The sequence below is a fragment of the Aplidium turbinatum genome, chromosome 4 (genome assembly GCF_918807975.1).
Source record: "Aplidium turbinatum chromosome 4, kaAplTurb1.1, whole genome shotgun sequence".
In the NCBI taxonomy this organism is placed as follows: domain Eukaryota; kingdom Metazoa; phylum Chordata; class Ascidiacea; order Aplousobranchia; family Polyclinidae; genus Aplidium; species Aplidium turbinatum.
The window spans coordinates 21,311,744-21,329,015 of NC_137475.1; the positions used below are offsets into that span (position 1 = coordinate 21,311,744).

General features: G+C 37.4%; 1 protein-coding gene across 1 annotated transcript in view; it reads right to left on the reverse strand.

Annotated features, from left to right (window-relative positions):
• Positions 1-17,272, reverse strand: part of LOC145768300 (tubulin beta chain) — a 56,250-nt gene that overhangs the window by 23,640 nt on the left and 15,338 nt on the right. Inside the window, exon 2 of the mRNA XM_082579778.1 lies at positions 6,933-7,152. Coding sequence (XP_082435904.1) covers positions 6,933-7,152 — 220 coding nt within the window. The remainder of the gene's footprint in view (positions 1-6,932; positions 7,153-17,272) is intronic.

A 17,272-nucleotide genomic window follows, 5' to 3' on the forward strand; every position in this document is an offset into this window, starting at 1 on the left:
ACGTCACAAGCGACTAGCAATCAGCTGATCGGGCAAGAGTTTTTACTGCATGAGTTTCAAATGGCAGATCTTGTTCTTCAAACAGTAAATCAGCTTCTTTTACATAGATTCAACGTATTCAGGCCTTCAATCAATGTAAAATGAAAATGTAAAAAAACAAGTTTTTGAAGGCAAACTCCACAAAGGCATGTGAAACAATTTCAGTTAGGCAATTCAGAAGGCGTGGAGTAATCAGCATTTTTTACGGAACGCAAAACCTTTGAACTTTCCAACCCAACGCGGAAAAACACTTTTGATAATGCTACTGCTAGTCGCTTGTGACGCAATTCTCAAGCAGTTTTTTCACTTCTTGGTCATTTTGCAAAAAAATAAAAAATAAATGAAACATTGGAGTTTGCACCTTGCCAGCGCCATTGAAAACTTTTTTTTTTCAGTAATTTTTTATGAAATGTATTCTTGAGTGTTCAGTTTACGCATTTTAATGCTTAATTCCCGTTTGAAAATTTCATTTAGTATGCCTTTAAAATTATACAAGACATCTACTGGGAACAAACAGCTGCAATACGTATAAACAAAAACACTTTTTTATGTTGCAAATGATATTTTGACAGATAAGCCATATGATGATGTTTGCAGATATTTCTAATATCATCTTTTGCGAAGTTCTGCGGCAAATTAATTCAACATCTGCTTTGGCAAGTCCATCTATGTCCACTGCTTCTAGCAAAGACAATTTTATGGCACGTTTCCTCTATTTTTTTCCAATGTCGCATTGCTGTGATGAATCCATAACAATTGTGTTATTGTAAAACTAACAGGACAACCTAAAATTGAAATCACAGTTAAAAAAGTAATTAACTCTATATACTCTAAATTCTGTTAAGTGTACAAAATGCATGAAGTGGGTGCATGCTGCATGGAAGATGTGCAAAGATGAAGAGAGTGGCATGCAGATCCAGAGATGGTTTTGAATGTGAAAGATGCAAGAAGATTGAAGAAGGAATGGTTGGTCAATGGTCCTGTTGAAAAGCTGAATGACGAAGTTGAATCAATGAATACCTTTTGCTATCTAGGAGATAGATTGAATGCCAGTGGTGGTTGTGAAGCGGCAGTGAATGCAAGAGTAAGGTTTGGTTGGGTGAAATTCAGAGAGTGTCAAGAGTTGCTAGATGTGGTACAAAATTTCCGTTGAAAATGAGAGGAAGAATTTATACTAGTTGTGTGAGATCTGCAATGCTGTACGGAAGTGAGACATGGGAAAACGAATTGGCGATTTCAAGAAGAACTGAGAGAGCAATGGTGAGAGCAATGTGTGGCGTGAAGCTGATGGACAAAAGAAATACTGAAGAACTTATGAACTAGATTGGGTTGAATGACAGGCCTCGAAATTTGTACTTTTTTCCGGCGGTCAAGCATGTCCTACCGGACTGGCCCTTTCAGCGGACATTTAATATTTCAACCGGACATATTTTTTGCATGTAGATTTTGCACAAAATCACACCACAGTATTGTGTAATTATTTTAAAAAAGAGGCGATTACTTTAAACCCGTATCAACGTAAAGTCAATCGGGGATCCGTGTAAAGCAGATAGTAATAATGACATTATTACTACGAGCAGTAATAATGACAATTTTAATGGAAATTATGAAGGTAATTAGGTCATAGGCTACATTATAAAAGTAAAGTGAGAAACTTAAGTTGCAACAATAAAAAGTACGAGAATATTAAGCATTCAGCGAAGTATTTAAATGTAAACAACAAACAATGGGGTCAGTCAAGCTGACATACGCCAAAGCCTGGGACCAGTCAAGCCAGCCTCCTATTACAATTACATGATCCGAACTAGCGGATGCAAGATACTTCTAACTAATTATTTAAAAAAAGGGGCGATTACTTTAAACCCGTATCAACGTAAAGTCAATCGGGGATCCGCGTAAAGCAGATACAAAAGCATCAAAAATTTAAGAAAAATGTGAACACTATAATATAAACGACGACCTTTTAGAGTACATGTTAATTGTATGAGTACATGCGTAAAAGTGAGACAAAGTCCAATTTGAAATTCAATGTTGCATATCGCGCGATTTTGGGTATTGAACCCTCATCAGTACAACTTTTATCAACAGCATAGTACAGTAAAATTTACAGCAGTTCACTTTAAAAAAAATGACTAAAAATGTTATGTGGTTGCCAAGAAACAAATTAGTCTGCAAAATTAGTCTACGAGCAGTAATAATGACAATTTTTATGCAAATTATGAAGGTAATTAGGTCATAGGCTACATTATAAAAGTAAAGTGAGAAACTTAAGTTGCAACAATAAAAAGTACGAGAATATTAAGCATTCGGCGAAGTATTTAAATGTAACCAACAAACAATGGGGTCAGTCAAGCTGACATACGCCAAAGCCTGGGACCAGTCAAGCTTGGGACTTTTTATTGTTGCAACTTAAGTTTCTCACTTTACTTTTATAATGTAGCCTATGACCTAATTACCTTCATAATTTGCATAAAAATTGTCATTATTACTGCTCGTAGACTAATTTGTTTCTTAGCAACCAAATAACATTTTTAGCCATTTTTTTAAAGTGAACTGCTGTAAATTTTACTGTACTATGCTGTTGATAAAAGTTGCACTGAAGAGGGTTCAATACCCAAAATCGCGCGATATGCAACATTGAATTTCAAATTGGAAAAATGCAACAGTAGGGGTAGGGGGTAGAGGCCCTTTTTATGGGTACCCTCTCAAAACCCATTTGCCTATCGCTTATTGGGACCAAAATATGTCAAATAATCAGGAAAAAATTATTTTAAATTTTTTCGGTCAAAATTCAGCGTCTGCACCCCCAAAAACCCCGAAAACTGACAATTTTATAAAATCGGGCTTATTTTCTTCAATATTACAGCTATATTGGTCTATGAGGTGTCTATTCTTATTAGAATTAGTCAGAGAAGCCATTCCAAAACTATAAATTAAGCACAATTTAATGTTTTAGACCAAACAAATAAAAAAATACCCTATTTTTCATAGATTTACAAAAAATAATTTTGAAAAAAAGTCAAAAAAAAAGTTTTAGAAATTTTTTTTCACATTTGCTCTCCCATTGAATGAATAATGTAATTGTTAATGAATTGTTATGAATAATTTTCCTATTTTTAAAGTTTTTGCATGGTGTTTTTTGTAAATACAGTGACTTAAACATTTTTTAATCCATTACTCGTATACATACTTTGCGGCCAGCGTGCTAAATGCAGCGGAATGTATCTGCCACACAATTAAATACAAACTACTACTGAATACATAAAGTCATCAATTGAATATTAGAACTCACATTCATAAGTAAACAATATATATATCATATAGACTGGCGGTTTCATTGTTATTGAATGTGCTTTTGGATGCACTGCGAATTTCCTTCACATTTTTTAATGTGAATGACTGGTTTCTTGCATCAGGAGAAGTGTCCCAAATACCCTTTACAGAGCAAGGAACTATTTGACAGACTTCTGTGAGTTCAACACCCTCATAATCTAGATATTTCCACTTCAGATCAGAACTTGCTGAGCGATGCAAATAATCAATCAAATGGTTGTCATTCTCAATCTTTTTGACATAGCCAATGTACCAAACAAATTGATCAGTATTGTTCTGCCATGCGCAAACACAAAGTTCATTAACTTGAAGATCAGATCTCTGTCTATTCTTTGACGTGCATATTATTTCAGTGTCTTTCACAGCATCTAAAACATCATCATTTGATGGCAAATCACAAATAGTACTGCTTGATGTGTTGGTATCATCTCCTGCCAACAAAATGGTGAAGGTTTCAAACTTTTCTTCATGATTAATTTTGTTGAGCCAAAACAAATCTGATTTTGCTGCTTCATCAAATTTGTGAATATGGACAGAATAGGCAAGTTCGTATTTGATGATATCCTTTTGGATTTCTGGCTTTTTCTGCAGGACATCATGGAGCTCATCAACAGAGGTACATGGCCCGCCCAATGATTTGCAGTGGTTCAAAAGTTTGTTTATATAATTTGGAGATTCTTTAGCAATTGCCAGCTTCATCTCAACTCTCTTTTTTGCTGGTATAAAAACATGTGTTTCACTACATTCTCTCATTCACATATGTGATGAAATATAATTATCTGCTTTTGAGGATGACTTTGCAGACTTGTCATGAGTAACAAAATTAAGAATCGCTTCAATTCCAGCCTCAACGACAGCAGTTTTACCACGGAAGAATGACTTAATAAGTGCTGGATTGATACTTTCAAAGATAGCTCCTTGATTAACCTTCTTTTGAATCATTGACACTACTTTAAGGTTTGATCGATCCTGAGCTTCTACAGTGTGACTCTTACAAAGAAGGTAGAAGGGATGATGATTATTATGATGATGATGTTAATTTTAAGAGCTTTAGTCATGGGGAATTACAACGAATGTGCATGGAATGAAGTCTTCTTATCAATAGCTTGGATTTCTGGGGTCATTCACTAATTTTGGAGCAGTATAGCTAAAGAAATTAGCAAAAAATTAGAAAATTTTGCATCGAAAAATTGAAAATGAAGTGTTTTTTTAATTTTTTGAACTCTTTTCTTTGGAAATTCTTATTTTAAGTAACTTAATCAGTTTCTAGAAGAAATTCTAACTAAAATAGAGTCTTCATTGACCAAAATAACCCTAAAAATGAGAAAGTTATGCTCATTTAAGTGAAATCGGGGTTTTCGACGGGTTTTTAGGGGTGCAGATGGCGAATTCTGAGCAAAAAAATTTTTTTTCGATTTTTTTTGTTTATTTACGTTATTTTGGTCCTAATAAGCAATAGGCAAGCTGGTTTCAAGAATTTGACCTTCTACCCCCTACCCCTAGCAACAGAAGAATTTCAAATTGGACTTTGTCTCACTTTTACGCATGTACTCATACAATTAACATGTACTCTAAAAGGTCGTCGTTTATATTATAGTGTTCACATTTTTCTTACAGTATTGTGTAGTCGTGTTTGTAGAAGAAGATTTTCTACAACAGAATAACTCTGCAATAGTTGATGGCTTAATTAACCGACCCTGAAGTATATAATACTGGAGCAAATTGCTTGCAAATAAATCAGTGCGTTAATGACAGTCGTGTAATGACGCAATAAACACAATTGAAAACAACAATACAAATTTCCTTATTACAAAAGCAACTACGATCACTTATTCCATGATTTTCGCGTTATAGAATCATTGTGCCAAGCGATTACTGCCGGCTCGGAGTCGTAAATGTCCAGCTCAGGACCGTCCAGACAAATGCGCATTAGTGCCTCAATAGTGTTAGCCCTCAAGGATGTACGCCAATCACCCAATATTCTTATCAGCAAAGAAAACACCTCTCAACATGTGAGGAACAGGATGGCAGTGTTAGTAAAACTCAATAATATGCAAAATGTGCAAGAAGGACCTGCGATAGTTTTCAAATATAATTGGCCACACACAATGAACAGTTTTTGACATGCTCAGTCCTTGGATAAAAACTTTTAACTTCGTCCATTCGGTTGCTAACAAAGCGATTTCACAACCTTTTTGTGATTAGATTACATGCAAGTGATTAGCAAGGCTTTGAACTTCTGAATTTCCATAATCACTCAATTAGCTCTACTTTTGTCAAGAATTTTGCAGCGGTCACTTATGACCGACCAATGAGTCGACTTCGGCAGACATATTCCGAAGGTCGTGTCCGCCATGACCGCCGGATATTTCGAGGCCTGAATGAGAATGCTGATAAGTTGGCAAAAGCGAATGGAGTAAGATGGTATGGGCATGTTTTGAGAAGGGATGAAGATGATGTATTGAGAAGAGCGCTGGAATTGCAAGTGGAGGGTCGTAGAAAACAAAGAAGACCCAAGAAAACGTGAATGGGTTTGGGCAGCGAAGCAGTAAAGGGCAAGTTGAAGAGGAAAGCAGCAAGGAGGGCTTAACAAGAGAGGACGCGTTAGACAGATCGATGTGGAGGCAGGGTGTGAAGGCGATTGTGGCCACCTTCAGTAACAGGGACATTACCGGATTAAAACTGGACTACTACACTAGGTAGGCCAACTACAAGTTACCACTACTATGGTGCATGGCCTACAAAATTAAACCTTAATTGAAACCTATATAATCATATCAAGCAGTTCTCTGTCAACTTTTTAATCTACATTTTTGAATTCTTTGGGTCTTAAAATGTCTGTCTAGCAATTTTCAGCCACTTTGTATGATCTTAGGTTAAAAAATTAGAAATATGATAAGAAATTGGGCAAAATCACTAAAGTGGAACAGGCAAAAATGGTGATTTTTCTAATGACCATAACTCTACTAATATTTAAAACTTTATTTTGCATTCTTCATATTTCTTTGACAACTACAAGTATGCCAAATTTCAATAAAATCTGCGACATGTAGTGTAACCCATTTGCTCATTTGGCATGGAATGACCCGCGACCCGTGTAAGAATTAGAAGGGAGAAAAAGATTGAAGAACTGATGGACGAAGAACGTATGCTAGAGATGGAGGAAAGTATTGAACAACTTGCCGGGGCAAACGGAATAAGATGGTATGGACAATGTCCATTGGACATGTACTAAGGAGGGAAAAATTTTTTATTTTGAAAGGTATTGACTTTGAAGGTAGATATGAGGAAACGGTGACAACCAAAAAGAACAAGTATAGAATGAGGCAAAGTCAGGCTAAAAAAAGATGCGATGGACAGATGGTGAATAGGAGTGAAGGCAATCGCTGCAAGGAAATTATCAGCTAGTGGAGACAAAACCGAATTTGGATGATGATAACTACTGTGATAAAGCTTTTTGATGACTTTCAGCAATACTCTCAATTTGATTCAATTGCTATATGTACCTGTTAATTGTTTCTGAATCTAACATAATCTGATTTTGAGACAAACTGGCTCACCAAAGACAAAATTATCTGGTCTGAAGATTTGTCCAAATGGACCAGATCGAACTGAATCCATTGTTCCTGGTTCTAAGTCAACCAAGATAGCTCTTGGAACATATTTTCCTCCAGTGGCCTCATTGTAGTACACATTGATGCGCTCTAGTTGGAGATCACTGTCACCATGGTAAGTACCAGTTGGGTCAATTCCATGCTCATCACTGATGACTTCCCAGAACTAAGCAGAAACACAAAATTGTCAAAATATTTTTAAAGCAACTTTACGAGGGTTCATGTACTAATCTGCAAGCACGTCTTTTAGGCAGACAGTTTGGTGCGCACACTGTGGTGCCAGGATATGTAGGAGCGGCGCCCAGTCATTTATGTGCTATTTCCAGCAAAGTCTATTTCATTGTGCTTGATGCTAATACTGCAGACAATGGTGAACGTAGGGGTGTTCAATTTCGATTATTTGAATATTCGAAATTTAATTTATTTTCGATTTCCGAATTTCGATTTCGAATATCACAACTATTCACCACACTGCAAAATGTGATTTTATTGAAAAAAACGACATAAAAAATCGCTAAAAAATGCGAAAAAAAGGCCATGAAAATTTGCGAAGAACACAAAATATATAACGTCTACAGCTCCAGGCCCATGTTGGTGTTTAAGAACACAAGCGACATGGTCACCCATCAGTCGGGATCTCAGCTTCGTGACGGTCAGGCCAGCTTTTGAAAACGATCGCTCCGCTGAAGCCGAGGTCGCTGGGATTCCAAACACTTCAAGTTCATTTTCACAGCGAGCGATTCACTGCCGCGACATTTCACTGCAGAGGTTTCGACTCGAAAGCGACATCGAGTATGTTTGCAAGCTCATAAAGCTAAACGCACACTCCGTCTACGTAGCAAATTATGTTGTGTTTGGGTGTATTCAACATCTGATGACATTGAATCGACACCAAATGGTAGATTTTTGCTATGTCTCAGGCAGCAAAATCAGTCATTTTTACATTGATTCAACGTCTGCAGACATTAAATCAATGTAAAAATGACAGATTTTGTTGTCTGTTGTTGGATTGTAGCATCGCAACTCGTTCTAGTGACTATTTATCGCGAAGCTGTTGCGGTTTGCATTCAAAAAGTGTTTTCCTGCTGCCGATCGCTAGTTCATCTATTGTTTTATGTATCAATACAGCATAAAAAGTTGCACCCACACAGAAATATGCGTCAGTGCCTGGCCCCCACACAGGCCGGTAGCCAGCCGGGGGGACCTCGCCCCCCTGAAAAAAATTTTGCCCCCCCCTTTGGCAAAATCTCAACATTCTCGAGCAACAGCTACAATTATAATGATTTTGCCCATTTAAATTTTTTCGGCCCCCCCTAAAAAAAAGTTGACCCCCCCTGCTCTGCGGTCTGGCTAAGGCCCTGCCCCCACGGCTTAGGCGCCTATGGATTTGGTAAAACATGGATAAAACTGCGACAAAGCTCAGCCTACACTTTCTGCTATTGCACAACCTAGCTATCTTCATTCTTGAGAAATTTGTGAAATTTGGCATTAAAAATGCCAACCTGGCATCCCTGGTGCAGGACTGGCCGTTGGACCCGCGAAAGCGTGTGATAGTCACGTGATCGACGATGCGCATGCGTCGAAGTCTTTTTTCGCTTGAAATATGACAACACAGATTTCACGCCACTCGAGTTACTTTCAACCGCGTTCAGCCGAAAGGGCGGCTATAATTTCGAATATGTCCACTACGAAAAACGAATTTCGAGTATCACCTTAATCGAAATCGAATCGAAATTGAACACCCCTAGGTGAACGCAGGATTTTTTCAGGGCTGGGGGGAATTCGAAATGCTTTTCAAAACAAAATGAATTTAAAAAGACCCATTTGCTAATTATAAATAAATAAAAAAATAACAGTTAACCTCTCAAGTACATGTAGCTCCACACAGAGTGAAATTTACATGCCTTTTGACTCTTTTTTATTTCTTTAAAAGTATTATTGACTCAAAAAGAATGTCTAAAAAGACATTACGAAAAGTAACTACGAAAAGTAACTCCGTAGTTACTTTTCGTAATGTCTTTTTAGACATTCTTTTTGAGTCAATAATACTTTTAAAGAAATAAAAAAGAGTCAAAAGGCATGTAAATTTCACTCTGTGTGGAGCTACATGTACTTGAGAGGTTAACTGTTATTTTTTTATTCACTTGTTGATTCATTCATATCAGTTTGTATCCTCTGGGGATCCTTCTCTTGTATCATGGGCCAATCCTATAGATGTTTGCTGGTACACCCCTTCATTTTCTTTGAATTTTTTGCTAATTATAACCAGCAAGTTATATTTTACAAGATTAGCCTACCATACTCAGCTTGCATTAACGATATTTTGTTACTTTGCAACAGCTAGGTTACGGTACTCATTTGGATAGATTGAGTAATTAAAACAAACAATATGATACAGCACTTTTGACATCTGGCATATAATGTTTTAAATAGACGACCTAATTAGCTTAATCAACCCAGTGAATCACGCATATTGAAAGTAGGTACGTTCTGTGGCATTTACAAGATTTTGTTAAGTCTAGGAAAGAGGGGGCATTCGATACAATTCGACAATTTTGGCCAAGACTAGACTATTGCTTCTATAGTCTGACCAAGCTTTACGGTAGGCTAGTAGAGGCTATCTGTTAACAGATATACAGTACCGTATTAGACGAGTCAATATAAGCTTGAACCCCAAAAAAATCGATACAAAAGGTTTTTCAACGGATTCTGTTACCTATGGGCCTACTAAATAACATACTAAAAGTCTACCAAAATCGGACCTCCAGAAAGGGGTCATTTTCAAGATGGCGTCCAAGATGGCCGCCGGGATGTTATAGTGTCTATATCTCAATTGCTATTCAAGCTAGAAAGGCGGTTTAGGTGTCTATCCCTAGGTTTTCGGGGTCAATCAATCGAATTAAATAGGTTAAATTACGATAGGCTGATTATCTACTGAGATACGTATAATTTGTATATAATATACGAGAGCCCGGGGACATTTCGGACGCAGCGATAGGCCAACATCAGACAAAGTAGAGCACGATATTAGCAAATTCACTTGAGGCTTGAGATAAACCGCAAACAAAATCATCTTGACTTCCATTATGTAACACGAGCTTGAGAAAAGTGGTTTTTCAACATTTCAGTTTCTATACTTTTGGCAGCTTGATAAGCCGAATAGTGGTAAAATTTTCAGAGACAACTGCTCACTTTTCATCTGAATAAATCCCATATGTATTGGTGCCAAACGGTTTCCAGTACACTTTAAAATAAAACATTTTTTCGAAAACAAAACACTCGAAAATCCGTCCGTAGTATCCCCAATCTCGAATATTCCCTAATAAGATGGAATTATCAAACAGCATATTACATGCGGCATAACAGGTACTATCAATACAGGCATCTAAGAAAAACTGCAACCAACAGGAGGCTCATACTTGGCCTCCTACAGTAGATGAACACAGGGGATTAATCTGTTCTAAAGAATGGCGTACCATTAAAGTCTGGACACAGACACATTCAGAAAATCATTGGAATTACAACAGTAGGCTACAAAGGTAAATCGTAAACCAGGGTGATCAGCCCGTTTGTTGTCTTATTGCCTACGGCTGTCTCTATTCATCATCTTCCGACTCGTCTAGAAGAAACTTGTTATGTGGATTGTCACATTCTTGCAGTTGGCATGGTCCACATGCAGCGGTACATGGTAGTCCGTATCCTCTACAGGAGCAGCGGAGTCTCTTCCAGGCAGTGGAGCAGTTGCAATGAATGACCTTCAAGAGACTGTCTGGAGCAGCCTTCATTTTTGACATAAGTAGGATGAGCCGATTCATTTGCAGGTTTTACTCCCAATTCATGACATCCATACTCTCTGCTTTTCCCATCCAGACCATTATCTGGTAGTAAACTCGACGACAGTGAAATTGGGTAGCAGATTCAGTTGATGGTTGACTCTCGGGCGTTACAAATGATGAAGCAGAGACAACTTTCTTGCTGAAGGTGTTGTATCGCATTGTCGCAAGGGAATCTGTGCTCTGGCCAACAAAGAAAACAGCCATTACTTGGCACCCAAGGTCATCGATTAATTATCTTTGTGGTCTGGTTTGGGGCAGTGAATGATTTAGCACAAGACCGAAAAACAGGATCTCCGTGCACAAGTTTCCGAAAAGTAGTCTTCTTGCCAACACCGAATATCCGAGACGTAGTGTCACAACCAGTCATGGCATGGATAAATATCAACTCAGAACACGTGTCATGTCCAAAGATTCTTTTCAAACGGTTGATGTTGTATACTTTGGTACTGCCATCAGCTTTGGACTTGTCTGACCTGAAATAAAGGCCCTTACTATCTTCTTGTGCATAGTAAACAATTAACACAAGGAGATCGGTATCTTTTCCAATCAGTGTTGTTGTCTGGAGAAAAGATGTCTCCACTGCGCCCTTCAAAATTTCTACATCAGCATCCCCAGATGCATTCACCATCACCACGGTGCAAATTTTTCCCGAAGTTTACCACTTATCATCCAAACCAAATTTTGTTTATTGGCATCTTGTGAAAGGAACTCCTCCTTCTTGCCTGTGAACATAGTCTCAGCTGTAAAGTTGACAACGGGATGAAGATTACGTCCTCTTCTTTGATGCATGTTGTCTTTAATGGTCGGCCCTTCTTCATAACCGTCAAACACAATGGTCGTACCGGATCCATATTGTCGGATGGTGAAATCAACATATGACCGACTTGACCGTGCTATTTCACCATAGCTTTGTCCACGCTGCCATGGCATGCGGTGAAGGAGTGAACCGCCATCAAGTACGTGGCACTCCGTTTTTGGCACAGAATGTAGGATTGCATTACTTGCGTGATCACAGATAGCGTGTGCTAACTGTGGCTTATCAGCTTTTCGGAATACATGACTCGATTCAAAGAGAGCAGGAGGGAAAGGACTAAGCTCGTAACACATAACTTCCTCCAGTGATAGATGTCCAGCTTGGGAGACCACCATGAAGCGTTGAAAAAGAAGTGCAGTATCAATGGTTCCATCAGGAGCGACCTTGATAGCAGATTTTTGCCCAAGGGTCCTGGCTTTATCCTTTCTACTGAATGAGTATGCGAATGCAGGTTGTCCTGTCATTTTTTGTCCAACAGTCTCATATTCGTGCACGTTCACACTATCATCGGCTACAACACCAGTGACAACGCCCACTACGGAACGACAACCGAACATACCGCTTGCTTCTATACAAAAAACGCCAAACTAGCCAAAGTCGGCGGGAAAATAGCACGCCTGGCAGAACTCTTGCAATTAGCATGTTGCTCCAGGAGGGTCAAAATAAAACTATGCAGCAAATATCGCGTCGATGGCGCGAAAAAATGTTGCTTTTTTCATAACACTATTAGCGTTTTAGCACTTAAAATATGCTAAAACTAGCAAAACGAAAGCCCATATCACAAAATGAAAGCCCGTCCACCGCTCTAGTTGAAACGCAAAAAAAAACTTTTCGATAAATGAAACACGAAGATTCAAAACTCATGCGGCTGGAGTTCACTGAAGCATGAACGCAAAACAAGAACATTCAAAAAAAGAAATGGATCGCATAAATCGTTTCTACAACCATAACTTCGTTTGCATTGTGATGCGACAATGCATGCATTCATGTGATTATGATGTCACAAACACAAGAACAATAACAACTTCAATACCACCATCTACCCAATACGCAAAATTATTTAGAAATATGTCGTATATTTCCTTGAAAATGACCTCTTTCTGGGGGTCCGATTTTGGTAGACTTTTAGTATGTTATTTAGTATGCCCATTGGTAACAGAATCCGTTGAAAAACCTTTTGTATCAATTTTTTGGGGTTAGGTGCCTTTTTTCCGTATATTGACTCGTCTATATTATACTAGTGAAATATAAAAGCTCACACTCTTTGCGTATCTCACTGTATGTACGCATTGAATTATTAGATGTGTGAATATGTAAAGCATAGATATGTTTCAAGCGGAAATTCACTTTGTATCGCAGCAGGGAGAACTGCCATATAATCAAGCATTTCTGATAAATGATTACCGGTGTCAATGTAATTTGACACACCGAATACATAGCACCTAAATGACCGAGCACCACACATAAATATTCTGACGCCACAGTGAGCACTAGGGTGGAGTGAAAAAAATTTTTTTTTTCAAATCAAAAAATCAGATTAACCAAAATTGGCGTATGGACCTAAAACCAACTTCTGAGAAGGTTTTGGGTTTGTGTCACCTACACCGAGGTGGCCCATAATTTTTAAAGGTCATCCGAGGGTCAAATTTCATGAAAATCCCATAACTTGGAAACCGGTTAAGCTAGAATGTTGGTTTTTGGCTTAAAAGTTCCAGAAGGTCCATGTTTATATATGCTCTAATGCAACTTTTGTCTCTATTTTAACTATATAAGCTGATAATAATAAAAAATGACGTTTTAGTTTGAAAGCTATGTAACGTGGAGAATTGAAAATGCTATATTTGAACTATTTGCACCCATAGTTATGTGTTAAAGCATAATAGGTACAAACTGACTAAGTGCTGCTTAAAATACTTTCTAAGTAGTTAGTACAAAGGATATGCAAGCAACAATCATGGATATGTGACAAACAAACTCAATGACAAAAATAATGTAGCAAAGACTCAAATGCAATAATGTTACTATGCTATTTGACATTAAGTTTCAAAATTTACATCTTTGGTTTCCATGAAATTTATTAGAAACTACTTACAATCAGGGTCACATTATAAAAATTATCATGTGGTGAAAAAATATTGAAAACCTTCAACCTGAAAACATTAGGACTATCAAAGTCAGAAAAAATATATTTCGACTCTAATCCATTGCAAATTTGGGCAAGGCTGACTCTGCTTTGGTAAAGACCCTTGCCAACCTTAATCCACCACTATTTGCAATGAGTGTTACAGAAACTATGACATCAACTCATTTATAATTACACATATCCAATGGCAATACACAGCCAGTGGCTCCGAGAGGGGGAAAGTCGGGCAACTTTCCCCCCTAGCATAATATTGTGAAGGAAAAACGAGTAGTTTTTCGTTTTTGCACGTTTGAGGGGGGCCCATTTTTGCCACTAAAATGATAGTGTAACAACTTAAAAAAAAACAAATTTTTGAATAAAATAAGCAGTTCCAAGTATTTTTCGATCATAGCATATGCAACTTCAAATGTATCTCATCAAGAACGAATCATTCTTGTATTAAGGTAGGCATTGTTAAACTGTTTCAAGACGTAAAATTTGATGCCTGTTAAGCCTACTGATTTCTGCATCATCAATTTTCTATTGTTTTAACTTAAAAACTGGTGCTGCTGCGATTGGCTAAGCGTGTAGCCTACTATTTTTGCTTGACCAACGGAACCTTGACTTCAAAAACTGCATTGGCCAGGCGTACCGTAAGTCCACCGGTGTTAGCTCAGTGGTTATGCGTCCGACTCGAGATCATGCAGCGCTGGTTTGACTCTCGTGGTCATATCATTTTTGGAGTAAGTGATCAACTGTAGCTTGTGTCATTTTCAAGTGTAACCAGGCCAGATAGGAAATTCAAAATAAAGCTGCCTCATTCAAGAAGCCTACTTGAGCAGTTTCAAATCCATCCTTCTCTGCATTTGTTTTTCCTTTACAATATTATGCTAGGGGGGAAAGTTGCCCGACCCCCCCCCCCCTTCTCGGAGCCCCTGGCTGTGTATCGTTATTGGATATGTGTAATTATAAATGAGTTGATGTCATGGTTTCTGTAACACTCATTGCAAACAGTGGTGGATTAAGGTTGGTCTTTACCAAGGGTCTTTACCAAAGCAGAGTCAGCCTTGCCCAAATTTGCAATGGATTAGAGTCGAAATATATTTTTTCTGACTTTGATAGTGCTGATGCTTTCAGGTTGAAGGTTTTCAATATTTTTTCACCACATGATAATTTTTATAATGCGACCCTGATTGTAAGTAGTTTCTTATAAATTTCATGGAAACCAAAGATGTAAATTTTGAAACTTGATGTCAAATAACATTGTAACATTATTGCGTATGAGTCTTTGCTACATTATTTTTGTCATTGAGTTTGTTTGTCATATATCCATGATTGCTGCTTGCATATATCCTTTGTACCAACTACTTAGAAAGTATTTTAAGCAATACTTAGTCAGTTTGTACCTATTATGCTTTAACACACAACTATGGGTGCAAATAGTTCAAATATAGCATTTTCACTTCTTTGTTGCATAGCTTTCAAACTAAAACGTCATTTTTTATTATTATCAGCTTATATAGTTAAAATAGAGACAAAAGTTGCATTAGAGCATATATAAACATGGACCTTCTGGAACTTTTAAGCCAAAAACCAACATTCTAGCTTAACCGGTTTCCAAGTTATGGGATTTTTATGAAATTTGACCCTCGGATGACCTTTAAAAATTATGGGCCACCTCGGTGTAGGTGGCACAAACCCAAAACCTTCTCAGAAGTTGGTTTTAGGTCCATACGCCACTTTTGGTTAATCTGATTTTTTGATTTGAAAAAAAAAAATTTTTTCACTCCACCCTAGTGAGCACACCTATTTTGAAGGCACCTAAGTGTCTGCACCTAAAAGATGTAGACCCTAACCTGCAACTATCAACATAATTGCAGCCACTTTACTAATATTTTGCAATTGAAAATAATTTGACTGAAAAGAACTTAACAGTTTATTTATGAATAATGTTATCACAACTTACGTAAGTTTTATCTTTTTACACTAACTGACTTGTTTTTTGGTTTTGAAAGTATGTTTTCGAAAAATTTTTTTATTATAATTAATGGGATCTTGACTTTCAAATATAATGTCAACGAGAAATGCTTTTATCAGGGTCCGAATACTGTTGCTATTATCGCATTATTTACCGCACATAATGAGTGGTGTTTGAACACAGTATGGCATCAAAACAGCAATGACAAAATGCACTAGTGTAATTTTTATACACAAAAGTAATACCACCAAACTATTAAATATAAAAATACCACGATGCCATACATAGGAATCAACCAAAATATATGGTGAAACTACTTTACCTTTGTTTTACTTTTCATACGTTTCACGCTATATGTGTTGGTTGATTCCAATCTGTGACCAATATTCACGTCATAACATTTATTACCGAGCGGAGACTTGCACACCAACTCTAAAATATCTTAAATGCAGTGGCTATTCTTAACATAGCCTCTGGGGCTATATCAAGTATGACGCATTTGTTTCTTTTATCTTCTCTAAAATAGAAAACAAAAAAAACAATGATAAAAAAATTGATCAATATAACTTGTAAATTCTTGGGCTGGCTTTGTGAAGGATACTGGTTTGATACTGCACGGAAGAACATAAAAAAACAAAAACTACATTTTACTTTGAAGCAACTCAATCGCCACTGCTTTTTTTAGGAGAATTTTTAATTTGAGTAGACTTCAGCCCAAATTTTTACATCTTTTCAAATATGAGTAATAAAGTTAAAGCTTTTTTTTTTAATTTGCTGAAATTTAAGAAACTTTCTAGCCCTCTGGGTTAAGTTTCGTTTGTCACAAGGGGATGTGATCACGTTTGCTGAACACACTTGCAGATGATCCTTGTTTCAACATACTACATATTTGCTGTTAACAAGTCTAGTGGGGTTCCATGCCTGTGCATTTTTTCAATTTCATTTCAACTTGATGCAAAAGTTTTGTTTTTAGTACCAACTTGAAGATAAGGGCCTATGGAACAATTTTGGTTTGAGTGTCAAGCTGTCAGATGAACGAAAACAAAATGGCCGCCAAAATCCAAGATGGCGGCCAATTTCCAGATTTTTTCACATTATGCCTTGTAACTTTTATACTATTGAACCTAGAATGGTGATTTTGGTCTCGAAACTTAGGTTTGTATGTATGAGTAATTCAGTTAAAGTAAAATAAACACGATTAGAGCAATATGTTTTCTTATGTTTCTCGGCAGCCGATTTGTAGCAAGAATTGACAGCGATAGACACCGTGTTTCGCCCATGAGGCTGGGCTCGTCAGTATCGCACCACTAATTCTGCGGTGGTCGAATACCTTTGTGGCAGATTGCTTTGGCAGATTGTATGCCAGAAATGCTCGGTTGTTCAACCTCACTGCTCGTTTCCCACCTCCTTTTATGATTTTCCCGTTTCAAAGCCTTTTTTACATGGTTGACATCTACGCCACCGATAAACATTTTTCGATATTTTTCGCTGGTCTTTCTAGAAAGCAATTTCTTTCTCCTGGACTCGGTTTTTGAG